Raw genomic sequence first — 26,033 nt, forward strand, 5'->3', positions numbered from 1 at the left:
GAATAATACCTCGCCCACCTTGTCTCTCTGACATCCGGGGACCAGCACAGCTACACCAACACTGCAAGAAGCTATAAATAACAGTTTCAAAGTGAGACAAAAATAAATAGTCTTACTTTGTAAATGTTATTGCACCATATTTGACTTAGTTCCAAAGAAACCTTTGTGGTAGAGAAGTTTTGCTTTTGAGGGGGTTGGTCAGGAAATGTTTGTCTTACAATCAAGCAAACAAAAATTCTTACTGCATTTCACTATTTGCTGCTTTCTCTTTTCTCTCCTTTTTCTTCTCCCTCTTGGTTAAAAACCAGACAACAATGCAGATAACAACTGCTCCCAGAATTGCTCCAATTAATGCTCCAGCAATGAGACCACCTTCTGAATCTGGAAAAATATGTGCACAGTGTTAATTTTAAAAAGCCACCAGTATAGAGAGAATCCCATTGAAGGGGTACCAGATGGAAAGAAGATATTGGGTTCAAAGAGCTGAGAACTAAAATCCATGCTTTTAGGAGAGGGGGGAGTCAGGCTTTCACTATTCTTTCCCTCCCAGCTTCTTGCTAGGTGGCACTATATTGCTAGCTGTTCTCTACCCAAGCAGACGGAGAGAGAAGTGGGATGCTCAACAAACCTAAATAATCCATTCCCCACTTTTATGACTGGCTACAGGAGAGATAAGATAGTTGCTGTTTGACAATATGGAGGGCTGTTGGTTCTTCAACCCTTGCAAACAAAGTTTTAATTCTGGATGGCCTCTGTCTCCCATTTTTTGTTGAGATATAAAATGCAGGCCCTGCCTATCTATGATCACTAAGGATCCTATGTCATTTTCCTATCCAAGTTCCAATTCCCATCATTACAGTCTACCTACCAACATCTCCCTGGCATTTGAGCAAGGCAATTTTTTTATTTTACAGCCCACTTAAGAGCGAAATTATCTCAAGGACCCACCCCAAACCTCTATTGCTGCGTTCTCAGAACATTTAATTCTACTGACTACCAGGAAAGATCACACATTGCTCTGATAGGCCACAGGCTGAGAACAGTTGGGATAAGGTACTCTTCTTTCTTTCCAGCCTAATGTTACATTATTAAATAGCTGCAACACTCCACTCCATAGACTGGAGCATTTCAATGGTGTTTGTAAAGTGTTCTAGGCCCCATTGGGATTGTGAGCTTGAAGTCAGTAGACCAAAGGCCTGGATCTGGTCGCTCAAAGCCATTTAGAGGCTCATGTGTTTAGATCCAGAGATCCAAGATTAAATTCTCACTGCTGACAAACCACCCAGGGATGGGGAATTACAAAGTGGCAATCCATGCAGAGATTTGAAATGGGTAGATCTCCCTAGACAGGAGGTGTGTATAACTCAGTATGCTTACTCAGCGTTGCTCTCTGTCCCCCTCTACTGGCTGGACCACATAGAGGTTTGTGAGGCTGCTACAGCCTTCCACCTAACAGAGCTAGGTCTGTCAGTTAACTCATACTGTAGAAGCTCGTGGTTTTAGATCCAGAGGTTCTGGATTCAAATCCCTGCTGCTGACAACCCAGTCAAGGGTGTGGTGTTATATTAGCATTTGTATAGTGTATTAGATATTTAAAGTAGTTAAGGAACATTAACTAATTAAGCCTCACAACCCTCCTGTGAGATATGTTGCTAAGTATACATTAGTATGCCCATTTTACAGGAGGAAGATGGAGGCAGAGAGGTTAAATGACTTTCCCAAAGCCACACAAGGCCCAGTTGAGTTGAGAACTGAGGACCTCCTGACCACCAACCCCATTCTTATTCCAAAACAGTCTACCTTTAAAAAATGTAAACTAGGGTTACCATTCGTCCGGATTTACCCGGACATGTCCTCCTTTTTGTACTAAAAATAGCGTCCGGGGGGAATTTGTAAAGCACTCACAATGTCCGGGATTTCCCCCTCCCCCGGCAGAGCAGACCGAGCGGCTGGGAGGGCTGCAGGAAAGTCCCGGGCTGGACTCCGGAGCAGCTGTAGAGGAGCCAGATCCGCCCTGCATTCTGAGCAAGTGTATCAGCACAAAGTGCAGCCCTCCCCTTTTGCAACTGGGAGCGGTTTCTGCCATGCAGCGTTGCAAAACGGGAGCGAGAGCACTTTGTGCTGATACAAGGGCAGCTCTCCCCTGCAGCCCGGTCCGGGCCAGGGACCGGGTTTTGTTGTGCAGGGCCAGGGACCGGGTTTTGTTGTGCTGGGGAGCTCAGCCACGTGTCCGGCTCGCACAGAGCCCAACACCCTGTTCTGAGCAGCAGGGTAAGGGGGCCAGGAAGGTTCTGGAGGTGGCAGTCAAGAAACGGGGGGGGGGCTTTTTGTGGGGAGTGGAGAAAGTTTTGGGCAGTCAGGGTACAGGTAGGGGGTAGGGTCCTGGGGGGCAGTTGGGGGGGTCTTAGGAGGGGGCAGTTAGGGGACAAGGAACAGGGAGTCTTAGGTAGGGGGTGGGGTTCTGGAGGGCAGTTAGGAACAGGGGTCCCAGGAGGGGGCAGTCAGGGGACAAGGAGCGGGGTGGGGGGCTGAGAGTTCTGGGGGGGAGCTGTCAGGGGGCAGGAGTGGGGAGAGGGATCGGAGCAGTCAGGGGACAGGGAGCAGAGGGGTTTAGATGGGTTGGGAGTTCTGGGGGGGGCTGTCAGGTGGCAGGAGTGGGGAGAGGGATCGGAGCAGTCAGGGGACAGGGAGCAGAGGGGTTTAGATGGGTTGGGAGTTCTGGGGGGGGCTGTCAGGGGGCAGGAGTGCGGAGAGGGATCGGAGCAGTCAGGGGACAGGGAGCAGAGGGGTTTAGATGGGTTGGGAGTTCTGGGGGGGGCTGTCAGGGGGTGGGGAGTGGTTGGATGGGGCGTGGGAGTCCCAGGGGTCTGTCTGGGGGTGGGGTTGTGGATAAGGGTTGGGGCAGTCAGGGGACAAGAGGCAGGGAGGCTTAGATAGGGAGTGGAGTCCTGGGGGGCAGTTAGGGGCAGGGGTCCCAGGAGGGGGCAGTCAGGGAACAAGGAACGGGGGGGGTTTGGGGGTTCTGGGGGGGCGGGAAGTGGGAGGGGCAGGGGCGGGGCTAGGGCGGGGCTCCTCCCGTCCTCTTTTTTGCTTGCTGAAATATGGTAACCCTATGTAAACTATTTTTGTCTTTCTGATTATGCTGTATGTAAAACACATTTTATTCCATTCATATGATGAACTCACGTGCTGCAGTCAAGTCAACTTCACAGCTGCTGTTTCCAAGGCTGTTACTAGCTGTGCACCGGTAGTATCCAGCTTCAAAGGTGGTGAGATTACCAATAATCAAAAGCCCAGTTTTTGTATCTGTGACAAATGGAAAACATATATGTACATGCATGTTTATATATTATATGGGTAATTACTTGTATTTACTGAATAAGAATAATAAGGATTATTACAAGGCATGGGAGGTTGTATTGTAAATTTTGCAGCATTTAAATAAAGGGATTTCCTTAAAAAATCTATTTAGAACCATTTATCTTCCTTGAAAACAATTGTTACATCATTTTACAGAGAACTCTGCAGTATCACATTAAGTGTATGAGAACCAGGTCCCCTATCCTGCAAACACAGAAGCATGTGTGTAATTTTACTCATTTGGGTAATACCATTGAAGCCAATTGGATCTCTTGCAGGTGTAAAGTTATGCACATGCTTAAGTGTTTTCACAACGGGGACCTAGGAAACAAAACTACAATTTGAGTTCCACTGAGTATAAGTTTAGTATAAATTTGCATCTCACTCACTCCAAGGTGAGTGAGATTAAAAAAAAAAAAAAAAAAAAGCAGTAAATTAGATTATTGCAGTACTTTTCATTTTAATGCTCTGGGGTGTAATTAGTATCACAGATAGGATTTTTTTTTTTTTACATAATTATCTTCTCTGAGGCCAGCAGCATTATGTATTGTAAAATTGACAAAACCAGGCTAATGCATTTATGTAATGGCTGTTAGTAATTTTTGACAGGTAAAAATAAATTCAATCCATATTATTGCACACAAAGCGGGGAAATGCATTCTTTTCTGTATTGACTAGAACATTGAATGCATGGTTCAAGCCATCACACTCTAGGTCTTGCATGTTACACACTAGTACTGAGGAAGTTACTCACTGAATTGTTCTGTCACGGGTTTCTGGGTCCCCTCTGATACTTTATACCACTGGTATGTAGGCGCAGGCATCCCTTCTTCAGAATAGCAGGAGAGAGAGACAAGGTGGCCTGTCTCAGGAGTTCCCCGTAAGCTACAGTGAGGCTGTGAAGGTTTGACTGAAAATAACAACAGGAAAAATAGTTAGCCCATGGGTACAAATTATGGGCCAAAATTTTGCTAGACCAAATTCCACTTTCTTACACTGGTGTAAATAATCTATTGACTTTGGTGATGTTGTTTTAGCTTTCCACCAGTATAACAGATCAGATCCTGGCCCAGTAGTCTGACCACAATCTCTCCCATATAGACATGAGCAGCAACAAAGAACAATGAACAGTCGGGGGGAAACTCTTATGCCTTTCATGGTGTTTATCATACTAAATACTTTTACGAAGGCTGTAAGGTATTACTTCTTGCTGGAAAAGACTATCAGTTATTTCAATTATATTACGACTCCCTTTTCGTCCCTGTCAGATCACTTTCTGCCTCATGGGACTGTCATTTTTGGTGTAAGTGGGTCTATTACATATGAGTGCAAAGATCTATAGCCTGATTCTTCACTGCCTGGCACCTGTCCAAAATGCTACCATTCTGTTTTGGTACTCAGCCATATCCTACTCTGAGCTACACCTGTGTTGTTTTTAATTTCCTGCATTTGCTTGGTCATGTCACCCATTTAACACAATTTAAACTTATTGTTGTGGGCCCTCCTTAACTCCATTGCAGTGGAATTACACCAGTGATGAATCTGGCCCAGTTTTTGTCTGTATAAGTACAAGCAGTGATGCTTGCTTTTCTAAGGAAAACTACAATCCCATTTTTCAAGCTTTGAGTCAAACTCACATATGCTCTTGTTTATTATTCTGCTGCAGAGTAACTGCCGCTTGGGTTGGTTTTTTTTTAGGATGGTTTTAATATCTGTGCTTTGAAAATTTGTTTCTTCCAGTGGATTTATCTCCATTTGCCTTTAATTGTCTCATCTGTATAGACAAATGATACAGCTGGAGCGATTTTCACATATGCACTGACTTCTCACTCTAATCAACTACCCAGAGAGTGTGTGGATAGTTGTTAGGTGGAGTTAGTATTAACATTTATCTTGTTAGCAAGTAAAATGTTTCTTGTCTCATTGCTTTTCATACTTGTTCAACTATCTGTTCAGGTATCAGAGGGGTGGCTGTGTTAGTCTGGATCTGTAAAAAGCAAAGAAGAGTCCTGTGGCACCTTATAGACTAACAGACGTATTGGAGCATAAGCTTTCATGGATGAATACTCACTTTGTCGGATGCATGTACCCACGAAAGCTTATGCTCCAATATGTCTGTTAGTCTATAAGGTGCCACAGGACTCTTCTTCACTTTTTATCTGTTCAGGGTTGAACTATTGCTTTCTTTCAGCTGATGTGTACTCTGTACACAACTCAAAACAGAGAGCTACATTGATTACACTTTTTAATAGAGAGGCAGCATTTGGACTGTTTATGGAACCAGGACTTCTGGATTTTACTGCTGGCTCCACCAATGATTATCTGTGTGGTCTTAGGCAAGTTGCTATGACCAGCATTTCCAGATGTGGGGGCCTAAAACTATATCAACAAGTGGCCTGATTTTCACAGCTGCTTTAGGCTTCCAAATTTTAAAATGTTGGGCTTAGCCTTAAAGCCTAGGCCAGCAACCCTAGCTCAAGTAATGTTTTCAGGGTGTGGTTGTGGTTCCCAACTAAAAGTGTGTTTTAATTACTACCCAGTGAAACTGGGTGGTAACAGCTACCAAGGGGATGTATATTTCTCTGGCCATTATAATAGGTGGCTCTATAATGCAGCAAGGTTAACCTGGAGGACTCCCATGACAACTCAGATTTTACTGGCCATTAGGACCGGGTGAGTGCAGTTATTAGTTGAGCACAGGTTTCAGCATATACATATTACCCTGTTCACTAGGGGTGAGCAATGTTCCACAGGCACTGTAGTCAGCAGTCCTGTTCATGATTGCTTCAGCCAGGCCAGGACTACGAGGGCAGGTCTCCATGCAGCAGCTGGGAGTGAGCCTCCTGAGAGCCTGAACTCCGGCCCAAGCTGCAATGTCCATCCTGCTATTTTTAGTGTGCCAGCTTGAGGCCCTCTGGCATGAATCTGTCTGCCTGCTCCGAGAGGCTCACTCCCAGCCGCAGTGTAACCCTAACCCAGAGACCCCATCTGCTAACGCGAGGCAGCACAGGTGGTGTTTGCCTGGGAGGTGGAGAGAACCACTGGCTCTGTCTGTGTCCAGCAGCCTGGAAAAAGAATCTTTCTATCAATTAAAATAAGTCCTGTTTCTTTACCATGATGGTTACTGCATTGCACAGCTCCAGGGGGCCCACTGCACTAACTGACCAAAAGGTGCCAATGTTCCCATCCACTCCCCATTACATTATTCTCTTGGGTACCCTGTAGTGCATTTTTTAATCCCAATTCAACACCATGTGATAAAGCAACATGAAAACACAATGCAAAAGAAATTACCCAGTACACTGACAGCCACTGATTTCTGGTTCTGTCCAGTTGAATCTTCTGGGCTGAAAACTTCGCAGGTATAAAGCCCGGTGTCTGCGGGTTGCATGTTGGAAATTGTTATTGATGCATTTCCTTGGTTTGTTGTCACGTTTATTCTGTTCTTGAACTCTCCATACTCATAAGCCTGTCCATTCTGAAAATAATAGATCTGTGACACAAAACGGATCATTAGTTAAATAAGAAGTGAGCTAACTTAAATTTTAAATTAAATTAAATTAATGGAGATATCCCATCTCCTAGAACTGGAAGGGACCTTGAAAGGTCATCGAGTCCAGCCCCCTGCCTTCACTAGCAGGACCAAGTACTGATTTTGCCCCAGATCCCTAAGTGGCCCCCTCAAGGATTGAACTCACAACCCTGGGTTTAGCAGGCCAATGCTCAAACCACTTGGTGTTGCTATGTCAAATACAAAGACATTTCAGAAGAAGCAAATCACCTTATGCCCAATTCCCTCACTATAAAGAAAGCTGTGATTAAAACCATGCTGTACATTGCAATCTAAATTTCGAATCATATTCTTACATGATAAGCTCCTCAAGGCAGGGACTGGGTCATTCTGGGTGTGTGGCTAGTAACTAATACACTGTGGGAACTGTAGAAATAGAGTGTGATATTTGGGAAAGGCATATTTTCTTTACAAGAAACCAACTGCCAGGCAAGATTATGGACCATTATGTTACCCACCTAAGTAATAAAGCTAAGTTATGTACAATGAACAGAAGGGCTAATTAGAGGGCAAATAATTTGTAATGTAACTGATAACTAGGCCAGTACAAGATTATCATAAGAAATGGAATTGCCATTGCAAAGAAAAATGGATATTTGCAGAGCTAGTAAAAACTGTGCTTCCTAAATGAAAGTGTAAGCAAGCAGTAAAAGAGGTGAAGTGCATCTAATTAAAGATAGCTAAGACTGGCTAATGCAGAAAGACAAAACACAAGGGTAAGCAAACCAAGCTATGTTTGCAGTAAATGTGGAGGCAATCACAATACAGGGCAGAGGTGTCTACCACAAGCAATTGGAGTGCCAGAACCTGCAATAAAAGTGCCAGACATGCAATAAAAATGTTTCTGTCCCTATCAGTGTCATGCACGGGTGGGGCCATTATCAGAGACCCTCAGGCAGGCCCCAGCTCTTTCCTTTTCCCAATACGCTCCAGGGACATAAATCAGGAGTAACTTCTCCATCTAATGGGAAGTTATTGCCATATTGGGCACAGTGTGGGGATTTGCATCTGTCTGTCAAACATCCAGCATCTTCCCTCAAATAAGAGACTTACTGTTGTATATTCAGATGAACTCTACTGCCTTCAGTAATGTTACTCCTGATTTACAGCAATGTGAGAGCCAGATTGGGTTCTATAGACTTATGGACCTGAACTTTCTCCCATAAAAGTCTGTAGCAAAACCTCCATTGATTCGAATGAAAAGTAGAATTGGGCCCATAGTGGGTGGTGGTGGTTTGAATCTTGGGCCTTCGGTCTATCTAGGACTACTGATATCTCAGATGATATGGTGATGGGTGTGGTTTAGGAATGTAACCAGTTCTGGTAGACTATTCACACTCAGCCCTGTTTAGTTCTATTATAAAACAGTGTACGGAAAAAAATCAGCTTCTATGAAAGACGTATTGAAACAGTTGCCATTTTTATCCAGAGTTTAACAATAATACTCCTGCATAACAGTGCTACAGCTTGGAATTTGTAGTGCTCTACTCAATTCCTACTTTGATAAATGCCGTTTCATGACTAATTGGCAATGTACAACTTGAGGGGCTCTTCTGGTAAACAATGTGCTCCAGGCATAATGAGCTGATCCATTGTATTTAGTGGATCTTCCCATGGTAGTCAGCAATATTAATATGTCCAGCTGTGTTTACAGGATCGGGCCCTTAATTACTATAGCATCTTTCATATCAACTGTGTTTCAGGAACAATGATACAACAATATTTGTCACTGCTGGACTGACAGTTGGCTTATTACTAGAGGTGGTTGAAAAGTGTGTGAGGGGAAGTTTAACAAATTTTAGTCAAGTTTCATTTGCTTCTGACTCATCAAAATTTCGTTTTGTCAAAGATTTCCAATCAGCTTTAGTTCATGCTATGAATCCCCACCCCCCAGACAATAAGCACAATTCTATTTACCTTGCAGATCCGTAGATTGTATTTTGAATAAAAAATAAACACTTGGGCACTCTGACGCAGTGTTGACTGAAGTCTTTAATCAATGTTATCTAGACGTCTTTGTTAGCTTAAGGCAAGCTACACCCCAAAACTGCCAAAGTACAGTTGGTTCATACAATGATAAGATTTTCAATGAAGGTCATAACCCAGGCTGTGTACCTGCTGTCCAATAGCAGCTACTGTATTCCCAAAACATGGTTCTATCATAAATGCAACAACATTCATTCTAGCTCCGAAGAGGGATAAAAACACATTAAGGGTGAAATCCAGGCCCTATTGAAGTCAGTGAGGGACAGGATTTTACCTTGAGGGGGTTTATTCTTCCCTTAGAATACATCTAGAACCTGTAGCATTGTCAGGCAGAGAACAGAACTCAAAATGTGAGTTAAAATAGACCACAGCTTTTCCTGCCATTGTTTTTGCCAAATGGTTTTACTTCAACCATCCCAGGCTGGAATAAAGCTATGTACAAAGCTTTGATGTTAAAGCAGCTGCAGGTAAGCCCCTTATCAGGGAGTTAATTGGGTAGGAGGTGAGCACAAATGGGAGTATAGCTGGGGGAGAAGGGGTGGATAGGGAGAAGAGAAAAGCGAGCGCTGAGCTCTGCATGCTATAATAAAGACAAGCTGATCTTTGCTGATCTGCATCTCAGTCTTTATTACGCACATAGGCCCAGATGCTCAAAAGTATTTAGGTGAATAAACACCTATGAAGATCTGGGCCATTGTCTATGCAAATAATATTTTTCTTTATTTCTATGGTTAACTGATGAGGTGACTAAGATTAATGCAGGAATTGTTTTATTGCAACAGACTAATGAAGCATCTAGTATGACATAGTAGATGCTTCAGAGGTAGATTTTAAATGCCCATTATATACCTAACTTTGCAGTACTGTGTCATGGGAGGGGAAGTTCTTCCTGACTACACGTGTATCCCTTGAAGCATGAGCATTGACTGCTGCTCTTTCCTCTTAGCTAGTATACCTGCAGATGCTCTTATTCATATATGTGAGATAAGAACTGAAAACTCTTTTTGATACATCTATCTCTCCACAAACCATTGGTGCATATATCGTATAAATCATTCCGGCCTCTATTTTTGCTGCTCATTTAATGACTGTACTTGCTTAGAACCTTCTGCAGCTCCTCAAAATATATTTATAGGTCAAAGTTACAACAGAACACAGATACTTTTGACATATCTGCCTTGCAGTGTCACTCAATAGCCTCAGAAGAAAGGTGGAGCATGCATAAACTTGAATCTACTCTCATTCATACCTGTCTCACACCAGTCATGCCACTGAATTCAGAATCTTTCCTGATTTACACCAGTGTAACAGAGTAGGGTGTATATGGGGTGAGCTCAAAAGGTAGCACCTCTGAATAGTAGACAGTTGCACCTGCAAGGAGTGGTTTGCTGGTAGTTAGTCTTGATGACTCACTCAACTCTCACTAGTGGCTCCAAGTAGTTGTGTGTGCACTGCAGTGCCACATCCTGGAATCTTGCCTTGTCTGGCATGCTAAACCTATTGGGTAGCTAGTGACAACAACTGCTAGTGAAAGGGCGCACTTGGCTCTCAAGTGTATGAAATCTCCTACTGTGAAACCAGAAAACCTAGTTCCAAACCAAAGGATAATATTGGCAGAAACAGTACAGGAGCAAGCTAGTGGATAGCTCAGAGCAGTCTTACAGTCAGATTACAATATGATGGTCAACCACAAAGCCAAGGAGTTGTGGTTGAACACTTGGTGAATATTAGACCACACAAACCGAATGAAAAATGGAAAGAGAAACAAAAGTAGGCTGGCTTGGTTGTTGCCCAGAAAAAACAAGCGCTGCATTCACTGCTCAGAAATTGAATTGGGGTGAAAAGGATGTGATCAGAACAAACACGGCAACAGGGAATTACATAATGGACTCAAAAGGAGAAGACATTTATTGGAACATGGAATGTAAGACCATTATACCAGGCTGGAGCACCTTGCAGTAATAATGCATGAGTTGGTAAAATATGAGTGGGAAATTGTCAGTCTATGCAAAATGAGATGGAAAGGCAAAGAAAAATTCTACTACAATGAACACAGGATATTGACATTGGGAAGAGAAGATGGTGGACGCTGGGACGAAGTCACATTGGTGCCAAAGCCAACAGCAAACCAGGCTCTTGTGGCATTTAAGCTGATATCTCCTTGTATGTTGAAGGCAAGATTCAGAATCAAATCCTGTGCAGTCTCAATAGGACAAGTATATTCATTGACCTCAGCAGCACTCAGGAAGAAACTGACAAACTGTATAATAATCTACAGAAAGCAATACTAGAAGTTTCAAGACAAGACATTATTGGTGATAGGCGATTTTAATCCAAAAGTAGGTTTGGCCTGGAATTCCTGGGCTGGAGCAGTGGTCAGATTTGGACTTGGTGAAGAAAATGAAAAAGAAGAGCTACTAAATTTCTCCCTAAGGAACAACCTGGTGCTAACCAACAAGCTATTTCAAAAAATAATGATGCAGAGGAAGTGGACTTGGATATCACCTGATGGGCAAATGAAGAACATGACAGAATTTGTATTTGTGACTCGCCAATAGAAATCGTGTGTGTTGTCATGCTGATCATTTGTGGCTAATATCAGATTGGATCATAAATTAGTGCTGGCGTCAATAAGGTTGAGGCTGAGAGCAACCAAAAAAGTATTGAGAGCTAAGATCTATGACATATGCAAATTGAAGGAGCAAGATATCCAGAAAGAATGCAAAGAAGCTGTGCAGAAATACATTGTCTTTGCTGAACAATGTAAACAAGCAGAATATGCAAAGCAAAATAAGAGAACAAAGCAAGATATGTGAGTTGAAGATATCAGTGGTGAAAGACAAGTGTGGGAAAATAACTGAGGACAAATAAGCAAAGAATAAGGAATGGAAAGAATATTTTGAAGAGCTGTACAATTTGCAGAACGTAATAGACGAAAAGGTGCTGGAAAAGCTCTCCATTACAAACGAGAGAGAGCAGATGCTGGAATTCTTAGAAGAAGTAAAGATCTTGATAGGAAATTTGAAAAAGAAAAATGTGCCAGGAAGTGATGACATAACTTCAGAACTGCTGGAGGCAGGTGAGGGACACATGATAAAGGTGATGCACAAGCTATTCAACAAGATTTACAAGAGCAAGTGCTGAGTGAATGGGGGAAAGCAATAATAGTACCAATCTATTAAAAAGGAGATAAGAACAAGTGCAAGAACTACAGAGGAATCCATGTATCGAGAGTGCTGGGAAGAGCATTGCACAGGTAGGTGGAAGTGATGCTTGCAGAGGGAAAGACCAGATTAGACCAGGATGAAGTACAATAGATCGTCTATTTGTGATAAGACAGATATCGGAGAAGTGCACAGAACAGAACCAAACCTGCTGCAACTTTATAGACTTCAAACAGGCTTTTGATAACATTTGGTAGAAAGGGTTATGATAGGTTTTGAGAGTGTATGGCATCCCTGGGAAACTGATCAAGCTAATAGAAACATATACAGAAAGTCAATAAGTGCAGTAAGAGTAGCTCAGAAGTCCTTGCTAGTCCAAGTCTGTCTATTCAGACTGGGAGATTTGCTTTCAGCTGCAGTGTAGACGTACCTTAAAGGTCTTGCTTTCTCTAAGAATCTGTGCTTTCCTACTTCTGCTAATGTTGATTCACATTTTACCACAATTAAGAATATTTTACTGATGTCTAGAGGTCAACCTGCATTGCAGAGTTAGGATCTGAATCCGGATCCTAATGCCCCGAAAGTTCAGGTGTTTGAATCAAGTGGTTTAGTACAGGCCTGTCTCTAGTATCCATGGGCCAACCTCATTTAAACTGGTGTACATTAGTAACAGCAAATGTGTCACTCTAGACTTACACCAGTGTAACTAGAACAGAATTTTGCCCAGTATTGTTTACCTTGACAAGCTGTAGTTACAAAAATAATAGCATGGGACATCATTCTCCTCTCAGACCAATGTTACTCTACTGATTTTGATGGCATTACTAGGCTTTACAGCTCCATTATGTCAAGAGCGTAGCATCAGTGTACGTGAGAGGAAAACGAGAAACACTGGGCCTAATCCACACTCACACTAGTTTTACACCACTTCACTGGAATTACTCCTGATTTACACCAGCATAAGTGGAGCAGCAGACTCATTATGTTCAGTCAAAGGGCTCAAGTACCAAAAAAGACTAAATTCTGCTTTCAATTGACCTCAGAGCTACTTAGGATTTGCATCAGCGTAAAATGATGTCAGAAGTTGCCACACAGAATGCCAGATCAGTATAAATTACTCTTCTCCTTTCTGTGCCCTCATTGTCACATCTTCCTCAGGAAGAAGTCTTGAGTAACATGACCATGAATTTCACACACAGTTAATTCTCTCCAGGAAACATAAAAAATTGCTGCATGTGGATGTGGTTTTAACAATGAAACTCCATTTGAAGTCAGTTGGGGTTGTGTGGCTAAGCCCTCATACGATGTTTTGCAAAGCTAATCCTCTGTGTTCTATCTTTGTAGCTAAATGAAGACAGAGAGAGTATTTTATGTATGCTGAAAAATCGGGGACAGTTGTCAACAGGGCCAAGAATATTTACTCTTTTTTTTTTACAGATTTGAACAGACCCTTTCAGTTTTCTTACAGTAAAACATAAATGCAACTGTAGATCCTAAAGAAATGCACTCAGTTTCACTGCAGTTTCTCCCAGTCTCAGCAACTGTGTCATTTGTTTATCACTCTGAGGAAAGGTGATGAATACTGAAAAAGCTGAGTAATGTTGTGATTAATTACAAACTGTATATTTTATTCTGGAGGTATGAGTGGCTTTTGTACCCAGTATCAGCGGGGTAGCCGTGTTAGTCTGAATCTGTAAAAAGCAACAGAGGGTCCTGTGGCACCTTTAAGACTAACAGAAGTATTGGAGCATAAGCTTTCGTGGGTGCGTCTGATGAAGTGGGCATTCACCCACGAAAACTTCTGCTAGTCTTAAAGGTGCCACAGGACCCTCTATTGTTTTGTACCCAGGAAACTTCATTTAAAATTTCATGCTTCAGTTAATAGGCTGTAACTTAATTGCTGATTTTAAATAAGTTCGTTCAAAATGAGCACTTTATATTTTGTTTTAAAATGCTGTTTTTTAATGCTGTCCTTCCAAAGTTTTCATCTCTGCCCTACAAGAAGTCAAAATGTGAATGTTTACAAAACTTAATTTCATACTCAATGTCAGAGCCTATCTAACCTTTGAGATCTTCCTTTGCCTCTGGCTCTGCTACTCTTTTAAATAGTGAGCAAGACCCATTTTGATGTTAAGTCTCTACTATGACAAAAGTAACAGAGGGTCCTGTGGCACCTTTAAGACTAACAGATGTATTGGAGCATAAGCTTTCGTGGGTGAATGCTGTTCCCCTCTTTTTTTTCTGTGAAATTTTTTAACGAAAATAAACAATGTTTTGTTCTTTGTCAACATTTTTGTACAAAATTTGTCAGGGTTTTGTTGAAAAACTACAAACTGGAAAACTGGGGGGTGGGGGGGAACAAACTCAATTTTCAGCAACTGAAAGCCAAAACAGACAGCTGGGGGAAATGTTTTGGATTTACTGCAAATTTTCATCTGCTCCAGCCAATATTTTTTCCATTTTCCTCTCAGACTAGTGTTTTCAATGGTAAACCATCCCAAAATTTCCTTGAAAATTGACATTTCCCTGCAGAAATTTCCATTTTGATGAAAATGGCATTTTTCATTTTAAAAACCCACAACATTTTATATGTAAAATGTTGACCGCCTCCACCAGAATGTTTCAATCTTCTGTAATACCTTTAGTGAGCTAAATGTAATGTTCAGTTACACTGATATGAACACTAATGTTCAGTTACAACCTCGTTGAAGCTACTGTTGCAAACTGAAAGCAGAGTTTGTTCCAATGGGCTAGATTCTGCTGTGTATATGCCAGCTCCCGGGAATATCCTTGGTGTAAGGAGGGTCCTTTGGCAGTGTAGAACTGATGCATTGACTCTCTGCTGCCCCCCCTCCCCCAACTTGTGGAATAGAGGGTGTACTGGGGAAAGAAAAGGACCAACGTTTGCTGACTGCTGTCTATTTTTGCAACAGCATAATGGCCCTAGGGGGTTGTTGCAAGACAGCACAATTTACAGCAGCCCGGGGGCCAAATCCAGAATATGGGAAGCATAAAAGTGACACAGAAAATCTGGCCCTATGTTTGCATCTTGCCAAACTTCATTTTGGAGAGTATCAAAAAGGAAAAGTTGCCAGGCCAAGGGGAAGGTGGACCTTTTGCCTTAAGAGATAGTGGTTCTTACAAGAGCATCTTTGGCCTGCCACAAAACACACAATAAGATTTATATTCCTGTTAACTAAATCAATCAATAAACTTACTACTTGTTCTGAATATTTTTGTATGAGTCTAGAGATAGATAAGAAAAAATAATGGCTTTTCAAAGAACTAAATCCAACGTGTAATGCACATTGGGAAAAATAACCCCAACTATACGTACAATATGATGGGGGCTAATTTAGCTACAACTAATCAGGAAAAGATCTTTGAGTCATTGTGGATAGTTCTCTGAAGACGTCCAAGCAGTGTGCAGTGGCAATCAAAAAAGCAAATAGGATGTTAGGAATCATTAAAAAGGGGATAGAGAATATCTTATTGCCCTTATATAAATCCATGGTATGCCCACATTTTGAATACTGCGTACAGATGTGGTCTCCTCATCTCAAAAAAGATATACTGGCATTAGAAAAGGTTCAGAGGGCAACTAAAACGATTAGGGGTTTGGAACGGGTCCCATTTGAGGAGAGATTAAAGAGGCTAGGACTTTTCAGCTTGGGAAAGAGGAGACTAAGGGGGGATATGATCGTGGCCGGCTCCAGGCACCAGAAGAGGAAGCACGTGCCTGGGGCGGCACATGCTAAGGGACGGCATTCCGTCCATTCTTGGGGCGGCACAGTCTGAGCGCCTTTTTTTTTCCTTCCGCAATTGGGGCGGCTTTATTTATTTATTTATTTATTTATTTATTGTTTGGGGTGGCAAAAATGGTAGAGCTGGCCCTGGATATGATAGCCGTATATAAAATCATGAGTGATGTGGAGAAAGTGAATAAGGAAAAGTTATTCACTTGTTCCCATAATATAAGAACTAGGGGCCACCAAATGAAATTAATGAGCAGCAGGTTTAAAACAAATAAAAGGAAGTTCTTCTTCACACAGCGTACAGTCAACCTGTGGAACTCCTTGCCTGAGGAGGTTGTGAAGGCTAGGCCTATAACAGGTTTTAAAAGAGAACTAGATAAATTCATGGAGGTAAAGTCCATTCATGGCTATTAGCCAGGATGGGTAAGGAATGGTGTCCCTAGCTTCTGTTTGTCAGAAGGTGGTGATGGACGGCAGGAGAGAGATCACTTATGTTCTAGATGATCAGGATGGAGTCTTCATAAAATTTCACCCTTCACGTGATAATCTCATATACACACAACGCAGACCCAAAACGCCTGATTCAGATTTCATTTACCCTTGTGTTAATCAGGAACATCTGTAATGAATATAATGGAGTGACACCAATGTAAAATCAGTGTGAGAATCAGGCAGTGTGTAGGGGGTGGGGACAAGACATTATGCACGTTCTTGCCACTAAAAAATATGGAATAGTTTGCTGGGATGGCTACAGGAGCACATGATGCTCCCAGAGAAACAAAATGAAAGAACAAAACAGGCACATCAGTAACCTGCAGCATTCTTGTGGTGCATTTGCCCTGGGCCACAGAATGGCCAAAGGCCACTTTGCCCTATTTTGGGAGTAGTAGGAGCAGGGCTGCTGATACTTCTGTCTCCTTGTCTGTCACATCAGCTGCCACCATAACAAACCTTGGATCACATTCCACTGATTAACCAGTAGGAGGTGTTCAAGAAAGCATGAATCTGAAAGCACGAATCTCTATGATAGTCGTGGCCAATCAGATGAGTTGGAGTCCAAAAGTCCTTCCTGAAGCTGGCTGTTCCACATGGTAGTGCAATAGCTGCCTGCAAGCTGGGCACCAACTTTTCCTGCATCATCTTTGTTTTAATGACTTTCATAAAAGGAGAAAAGAAAACATGCTTAGTGCAGCCAGAGGAGACCACAGTGCATGCCCCTGTACCAGGCTCCAGTGGGACATTGGTCAGGTCTGATGAGCTGAATACGTGGGCGTTGGAGAAATGGCTTCTCTGTCAGTGAAACATTTATAACACGCTGTATTTGTGCTGCCTCTCATTGGAGGCTGGTTTACTGATAGGAGTGTCAGGTAGAAATGAAGCCTTTCCATTTTTCACATGAACAGATGCTTGTGGTGACTTATTTGTGAATTGACAAACTGACATATTTGTCACTCCTAGATATATTTTTCATCTGTCCATTCCTTCATACATTGCTTCTGCCAAAGAGCCCTGGTTCTAGGAAAGCATCTGTCTGGCTGTAGAAGGGACTTCATATCTAGCTCTCCAAACTCCACTCCACACAACTGAAGTCAACATTTTCCCTTCTCTGCCGACTGAAGTCAGTGGAGCTGGTGGAACTGAGAGAACCATTTACACTGGTGAAACTGAGAAAAGAATTCAGTGTAGTATGTTTTCAAGGCTGTTGTAGCAATTCATTCTTGTGATTTTGCATGTGATTTGGGCTGCAAACAGGGGTTAAAATAAGGGAGAGCATGGGGAAGCACAACTCCTCCCTCTTCTCCCTCACACTGGCTTGAGGGAGCCAGTCACCCCTCCCACATACTGGCTCTCCCTCCTCCATGGCTGGTGAGATGAGGACTCATCTGAATTGGGGGCAACAGGCAAACCTGACGCCTATGTGGGGATTTGCTGGGGCTCCCTGCCTGCCAGCAGAAGAGGTGGCAGCAACTAATGGTGGAGAATGAGGAATTTCAGCTCAGAATTCTCTATCCATCTCTTCCCTCTCACAGGTGTATCTGACCCCTGCTGAGTCCCTGTCCCCTTCAGCAGAGAAGAGACTTTCCTCCATCAGCTTCTTCTCCCCTCAAATGTAAGTAGTTGCATCAGGTACTTCATTGTTTTCAGGGGAGGAACCCTATGGCTTCATTTTTTTATCTGTATTTTTTATTCATAAAGATTCTCCATCTCAGCTGAGTCTACATTGCAGCATTTATTCAAAGGGGATGTGCCCTACACCCTCTCAATAGATGTATCCAATAATCTGTTTTATTCCCTATGGACTTGTTTGGGGACATGGATACTTGTCTTCTCTTGTCCCACTCTCTTCCTCTTGTTTCACCCAGTTCCCACGAGATAATGCCGTTCTACAGCACTACCTGTGATGACAACCACCAAAACTGGGGCACTCCCCTTCTATTTCAATCTATGTTACTATAATCAAAGCGCTGCATGACGACAGGTTCCAACTTATTCATTATGCGAAGCGCTGCAGACTTCCAGGACTGAGCACTCACAAGATCCAGCCACACTGCGCTGTTTCATCACTTTCTGATTAGCATTTTCTCTAATTACTTTGCTAGATTCTTTTTCACACCAGAGGAACCCATTTCAACCTCTTTATCATTCTGACACCATTGCATCACTGCAGGGTCTGAGTCTAAACAGAACTTAAAAAACAGTGAAGAAAAAAATGTATTCAGCAATTATTCCCTTTAAATATTGTACACTAGTTAAAGAGCAAATGCCATAGATCTTAACTGCTAATCATAGACCAAGGCTGGGATTCTGAATACAGCTCTATAGTGCTAAATCCATACTAACTCCCTTGATTTCACTAGAGTCCCTTTGACTTTAGCAGAGATACTCTGGATTTATATCATGTGCCTGAGATCAGAATCTGGCCCCAAATGCCTTTGGCAACTTGAGCTTCCTTTCCACACATTTTTTGGTTAGACTGTGATCTGCCAGAGAATGATAGGACTCTTATACATGCATTGATGAGATTTTTTGTGCGGGTTAATTGAAAAAATTAATGATGACTGCAGGTCTCTTATCTCTGCTGCATGTTGTCAGAATTTGGGGAGGAGGGCATCTTAGGAAACTTATAAAGTACAGCAAGGAGACAGGGGCCGGCTGAAATCTTTGGAAATTAGCGATGTAAATCAAAGCAGCCCTTGGCCAGCTTTCAGTGGTGCAGGAAGGGTTTGAAGATCAGGTCACTTCTCACCCTTACTGTGTCATATGGCACATACATGTGGCTGAAATGTTCTTGAGTAATGCACCAACCACAAACAGGCTTCTCTTCCACATTGGCTATGCAGGACCTTAAAAATTAGGATTAAGCTTCAATATACAGTGTGCTATTTCCTGCTCCGTTCGGAGAAAAAAATCCCACTGAAGTCAAAGGGACATTCTGGAGGTGTGTGGATTGGAGGTAGGACAATGGTTAGCTACTGTGGATACTTCAGAGGAAACCAATTCTGCATTCACATTTGAGTTCCTCTATATCCCTCCTGCCAGGGCAGAACGTGAACCTTGCACCTTGCTTTATGGTGGACATTCTGAACTCCATTGGCATAGGACAACAGCCTGTGTCTACTATTTCACTCTCCCAAATGGTGCTCTATTCTGAGGGTAAGCAGGAGGGAGCAGGACTGAGTTCTTGCCCCCACGTAAAGCCCTTGTACCAAGAGTGTGTGGTAGCAGCCACTTTTCAGCGTTCCAAAGAACAGATTGTACTGAAAAAGTTAGACCATTAGTTCCCCATCCAATTCTTGTGCATTTGCCATTGATGAGGCCTGCCTCTCTTTAGCACAATGGTGTGGAAAGCACGCAGCACAACTTACAACTTGCACTGTTATCTCTTCCGAAAGTGCACCCTTGATTCCTGGAGGGGAAATCTGAATTCAAACCCAGCTTGCCCAGATACAGTGCAAAGGCTGATGGTGTACAGCTCTTTGGACGGAATACCATGCAGTGGAGGCGCTCGTCCAGCCACACACAAGAGCTGTGGGGAAAACAAAAACTACAGCCAAATAACTTTGATGTCCTGGCTGTGAAAAGTGCAATAAAAATCAGGGCAAAAACAAAAGTCAAAATAGGGCATTTATTTTATTTCACCTCAGTTCTTGTATTGGCATTAGGATTTCAATATAGAACAATATTTCTATTAGCTCCATGCTGGTAAGAAAAATGAAACTATGTTATTTTTAAAGATTATTTTTACTTACCTGGTGTTTCCAGCTACATCTCCCCCGTGCATCTGTCACATACACCGTCTTTTGACAATGATTGACTGACTTTTCATCCATACTCTGAATATTGCGGCACGGGGAATGCTGTATTTGAGTAGAAATGTGCTGATCTAAGAGTTTAATGTAACTTTGAATGTTCACACAAAAGCACAGCGCATGAGAGCACCCTTTCTATACAGCTGCTCTGAATAAGTCAGTGAAGTTTGCAATGTTATAAAGACAGGGGTCGTTGTTCAGCGGCATTTGTAGGCAGACTCTTGTTTCACAATATGTCTTAAACCTTGAGCTGTAGAGTGAGGGTGCATTATAGTGTTATTACTGAGTTATGTCTAAAATTACACAAACCAAGGGTATAATGTAATTGTTTGCTCTAAGCACAGCAGATAAGGCCTGATCTCTTTCTGATTCCTGTCTCTCTAGACTCTTGGTACTTTTGCTTTTTTCCAAGACCATGGTTCACTTTTCTTGTTGTTTTATGGGCCAGATTCTGATCTTCGTTCCATCAGTGTCAATCAGGGGTAACCCCACTGGCTTGGATGAAATTGGTTATGCTGGTGTCAATATAGAATTATTCCATTGCCAGCAATGGCATTATCCCAGAATGACACTGTTGCAACTCAGATCCCAATCCGACCCTATCCCTCATAGTTAGAAACTGTTTTGTTTCCACTTTGCATAGAACAGTCCGGTGGTGCCAACTCAGTGATCTAAGGCCAATGTACATGACAACAAAATCTGCATTAGATAAATCCAATTTTAAAAACAGGCTTAGCCCGAGAGAAGTTTTCTTATAATATGGAGAGGACCTAATTAGTAAGTTGCCTACAGAGCTATGCAGACATTGGTCTGATTTCCTGGTGGTTATGTCTCATTCCCTGAACTGGACCTGACCATAAAGTGGAGGCAGCATGATTAGCCCCTCAGGGAGTGTTTCTTGTAACTCAGCAAAGAGCCCACCAGGCTGCAAACAGGCGATATGAGTGCTGTCAGTCTCCCTTAGTTGAAGACTGATGATGGGGTCTTGGGAGGATGAGTTATGGCTACCACTCAGGGGTCGGGGGAAGGACATTCTTGCTCTCAGTGGTTTGTATGTGCACACAGCACACTGCTGCAAGATCTCTTGGAATCCTTTAGAGGAGTCGGAGCCTAGTCCAGTGTTCTGAACCAAAATTTCCCCTTCCCAGCTATTGTGCCCCAGATAGTTGTCCCCTTTGCCCCCGAAGTGGCTCTGGGTTAGTGGTGGTGTTTGTTCATAGTAGGGATGCAGGAAGCATTTTGTTATCTTTCAGGGTGAAAGTTGATACACAAAAGAAATGTAAAATATTATTAATTTCACCTATTATTAAAATTCTTTCCCTTCTGGTCCTTCAGCCGTATCTTTACAAAGACGGTGATGTCACCACTTGCAAATAGTCAAGCTTGATTTTGTAAAAAATGAAAACTTGATCACTAAATATAGTAGAACATGCAATGTAATGGCAAGTGTCAAATTCATGTCCGTCACTCCCCTAATATTTTAACTTAAACTTGCTATCTACAGTATTGCACTGGTTACAGCTTGACTAGGCACACGATCTCTTTTGTAATTCCACCTTTCACATATTTACTCTAGCTTGGGGGCATTACTGTAGAATTTAAGAACAGGTCCATATAGGCTGTGGAGTCCAGAGATTGCAGCCCTGATCCTGCAATTGGCTTCATGTGGCAGAATCCAGTCTGCCTGTGCAGAGTTAATTGCAGCATTGGGACATTGGGCTCCCCTCCTCCAAACATTATGCAAATATTTAATGTTGAAGTCAGTAGGGCTACACACAGGGTTTGTAAAGTTAAGCATGTGCGTAAGTCTTTGCAGGATTGGGGCTCTGGTTTGCACACCTGCTGTATCACTGACATGATGTGTGACCTGGGGTCAGTCAGTTAACTACTCTAGCCCAGATCCTCAAAAGTATGTAGGTACTTAACTCCCATTCCCTCCCCTGGAAACCACTATCAATGTGCAGAGTATTGTCACTGCGAAGCCATGGTGATCAAGGGAAAACAGGGAGAAAAACAGGTAAAGAATCGTTGGTATCACACTGTTAATTTGATATTTACAATGTTTGGTTGAAATATGGGGAACCTATCACATGTATATTATCAGTACAAAAACCAACATCTCATTTCTATTCATGCATATTGCACTCAATGGTGTAACACACTGCATAAGAGATAAGAAACTTCTTAGGATAAGAACAGGGTGAGGTTTTATATTTTGCCGTGGCCTACTTAGCAAAGGAGCACCAGATTCACACTTTATATATAGCTGCTTTTGCTATGAAATACTCAGTGCTAACACCTGTTATTCCACAGCTTGCTGCACTCATAGCATTGTCTGTGTGCAGCCTGCTTGTGGTATTTGATCTTCTCCTGTTTAACTGCCATTGCTTTTAACTCTCTAGCACCTGTGGCCAGCATTGCATATGGCTGGCGATGCAGAACAGGATCTGAAAACACTAGAACAAATAACAAAAGAAGCCTTGCAACTGCACGATGGGAGCGAAAGGATCATTCTGAATATAGTCTGTGAAACAGCAGCACTATCTACACTGATGCCAGGTATAATGGCTATATGCTCTTACACCTTCAATTTACATAGGCAGCACTCCGGATTCTACTCGTACGATTTCATTCGGGGTAATGTCAGACCCAGCCTTAGAGTTAAAAAAGTGACCACCATGTTCTGCAGTAATAGCCCCAAACACTCCAATATCCCTGTAGTAAGATGTAGTATTTGGGCCATTGCTGTAAAATACTATAACTTTTTTAAAATGAGAGCAGCTATGGCTCAGTGCTGTATTATGCTTTGTCTTTAAGACAAGGCGACCCTAAATGATCCCATATGTACTTGAAACATTGATCTTGTTTAATGACACATATTTGCCTTCATTAATCCTGAAGTTCCATAGAATTTGCTCTATTACTCGGTGCCACTGTGGAAACAATAGGCCAAGAGTAAACCAGCATTGTTCTATTGAAATCAACAGAATTGTGTTGATTTTCACCAGCTGAGGATAATTTCTCTGTATATGTTATACATTTCTGGCAAAATGTGCTTATTCTTACTCAGACAAGTAGACCTGCCACATGAGTAAGCGGAGCAGTATTTGGTCCCCCTTACCATAGCTAACATTTGCTAACACATCAGAGATAGTTAAAATTACAACTGGACGGGGAAAGGTAAATATTTCTTGCAGATGTTTTGGGGGGGGGAAGGGGGGGGCGATTTTTGCAAATATGCTCTGGCTTTTTTTAAAATGTGAAACTGGGGGTGAAAATCCAGGCTATGTGTTGTGTTTGTTTGTTGGTTAGTTTTTGTTAGGCGTTGCAAAATGATAAACTTTGAATGGAAAAAAAATTTCCACAAAAATTTTCATTCGGGGGACAAAAGTTCATTTTAAATGCAGGGAAAAAAAAGTTTTGATGGGAAAAATTTTTCACTTAAAATCTGACAAAATTGATCAATTTTGTGATCGTTATAATGCATAGCACAAACTACAGTACTGATCTATTTAATGTACTCTTGTATTGTGCCATTCTACGGTATGTATTTTATGGTAAGTTTTGCCAATTGGTTAATATATACAAAAGGGACTGTCACAGATATAGTTCTAAACTATAGAATTTTTAACATAAGCTGAATTACCCAAACTGTCCCACTTAGCCTGTGTCATTTTTATATTCTGCTTACAAACCCTGCAAATACACACCTGACATATCATTGCCACGGATTCATTTTCTAATAGTAACAGATGATGAGGATCAAAGTATAATGTGAAATTTAATTTAAGATACATGCACAGTGCAGGAAAGGTTGAAAAACCAATTTCATGTTAAAATGTGTAGTGTAAAGAGTTTCTTTAAAAGGGTATATATCCCAAATAGTTCTGTGAAAATCCACTGGCTTTAGTTGGGGTCCTTTCGCCCTACCCCCACCACACCATTACTTGTATTTGCATGATGAATTTTATATTATATTTGTTTAAAACTGTAAGGCATTACAGCGCTATTGTGATGGGCCCCAGCGAAATAACCCAGGGCTAGACAGTTAAAAGCCTTTAAGAAAAAGAGTAAGATCTCAATCCTACATTAATGGCGCATACACATGCTTATCTTTAAGCACGTGAATAGGACCACTGAAGTCAGTGGAAGTCTGCACGTGTTTGCAGGATTGTGCTTAAAGCCCTAATTGGACTAGGATGTTTTGCCACAGGGATGTTTTGCCTCTAGACTCTCTGGCCTTTCCAGATTCCACTTTATGTAATGAAACTGCCCATCCTCCATTACAAATCTGTGGGGGTTGGTATGACATGAAAATGAATTTACTATGAATTTGGTTCCTTATAGGATGAAAGTCAGATGCAGTTTTCCTCACTAGTGTTTCAAGCAGTCCTCCTGGTAAGCACAAAACTTCCATTGACTTCCATGTGTTCCAAGTGTGTAAGAGCAGCTGAAGCCAGAAGGAGCTTGATCTTTGTGGTTCCTCGGGCATTTAGGATCTTAGTCACTTTGTTCTTGTTGCGAATGTTCTGAGCCACCAACAATATCTTCTGATTAGAAACCTCAGGTGCTGTTTTCTCCCCACCAGTTCTATTCTACACATAGTTCCACATGCCTGAATCCCTTGAAAGGTTCTGATCAGCCCCTAAGCCCAAAGCTGTTACTTTAATTTCAACCTATTTATTTTTCTTAGTTTCAACCAGAATATCTATTTTATTTGGTTTTCTGTATTAATAATTTAATGTAACTAAAATACAGATTGTGGTTTCGAAGCAAATTTAAAAGGATGTTCTTGAATTCTATTAGAGTGCTCTGCTTGCTGTCTGAATGTGAGACTAACGTTTTAATAGAATATACCGGACTATTTCAATACTATATTACACTGGACTGCAATGCACACAACTTGCTTTAGCAAATGGAGTGTGATCCTACAACCCTTATAGGAGCAATCTTTATTCATGCAAATAGTCTTAACTAGGGCTGGACTACTGGTATGAGCAATGTTTACTCTCACAATTAGTCACTCTTAAGAGTTCATATATTATGGTGATGTACGGTATGCACATCTTGATGGAGTAAGGGATGCAGGTTTGGGCCCATCATTTGTATTTCTCGCTGATATGTTTGCTGTAATATTATTATTAACTGCTATAGCATGGCAGGTAGTTCTCTTATTTTTATATTAAACTGCTATTTCTTTCAAGCCTGTATATTCTTCTTCTTTAATGCCAGTGATGTGCTAGATTCCACAAAATAGAGACAGTCCCTGCCTCAGAGAGTTTATAATCCAAGTACTATTTGTGAATCTACCAGTGCTGGTGTACCTCCTGCATCTCATTTACAGTATACAACAGTGAAACTGATCAACAACACCAACATTGCCTGTCTGTATTAAATCAGTCAATCTGGTTAAATCAACTCTCAGTTATAACACCAACGCAAGAACTCTGAATTTCTGGAATGAAACTGTTAGTGAAAAAGTGAAATTGTGCAAGACAAAGGGACTGGGTATCTAGTGGCCACGACAAGGCACCAGAGCTGGGTAATTCATGGGCACAGAAAGAATGAATTGACACATGTAGTCACCATTTCTTTGTCTAAAGAAAAGGCTGCTGCTGATTGGTTCAGTCCTGCAAGGGGCTGAGCCAAGGGAACCCCCCCATCCTGAAGTTAGATGGAACCAAGGGCACTCAGAAACTCACAGGACTGGGCCTGCACGTAACCATGAAGCAGGAAATGCTGATCTAAGAGTTACCGTGACATATGCAGATTACATTAAGAAGTCTCATGATGGCCACAAAACACCTGCTGCCACAGCCTTGTATTTTACACTGGGGGGAAGGGAGGTGTAGAATGGATTAGGTTTTAGTACAAAGAGGATGTAGTA

The 26,033-nt window shown here is 42.0% G+C and overlaps 2 protein-coding genes and 1 long non-coding RNA gene across 4 annotated transcripts in view; 1 reads left to right on the top strand and 2 right to left on the bottom strand.

Annotated features, from left to right (window-relative positions):
- Nucleotides 1-26,033, bottom strand: part of LOC135973540 (uncharacterized) — a 904,472-nt gene that overhangs the window by 511,661 nt on the left and 366,778 nt on the right. The gene's annotated exons all lie outside the window — the stretch shown is intronic.
- The window catches only part of VSIG1 (V-set and immunoglobulin domain containing 1), a 33,389-nt gene that overhangs the window by 1,532 nt on the left and 5,824 nt on the right, over nt 1-26,033 (bottom strand). Inside the window, exons 3-7 of one of the 2 annotated variants that reach the window (XM_042851504.2) lie at nt 20,087-20,194; nt 6,655-6,853; nt 4,115-4,270; nt 3,187-3,306; nt 243-381 (exon numbers count right to left, since the gene is read on the bottom strand). In XM_042851504.2, coding sequence (XP_042707438.2) covers nt 243-381; nt 3,187-3,306; nt 4,115-4,270; nt 6,655-6,853; nt 20,087-20,194 — 722 coding nt within the window. The remainder of the gene's footprint in view (nt 1-242; nt 382-3,186; nt 3,307-4,114; nt 4,271-6,654; nt 6,854-20,086; nt 20,195-26,033) is intronic. The other variant, XM_065557303.1, reaches the window with a different exon arrangement.
- On the top strand, nt 17,820-25,349 carry LOC135973544 (uncharacterized). The gene is made up of 3 exons (XR_010590440.1): nt 17,820-17,946; nt 22,549-22,705; nt 24,494-25,349. It is a non-coding gene; the product is annotated as an uncharacterized LOC135973544 (long non-coding RNA).

Source organism: Chrysemys picta, chromosome 9, assembly GCF_011386835.1.
Source record: "Chrysemys picta bellii isolate R12L10 chromosome 9, ASM1138683v2, whole genome shotgun sequence".
In the NCBI taxonomy this organism is placed as follows: Eukaryota; Metazoa; Chordata; order Testudines; family Emydidae; genus Chrysemys; species Chrysemys picta.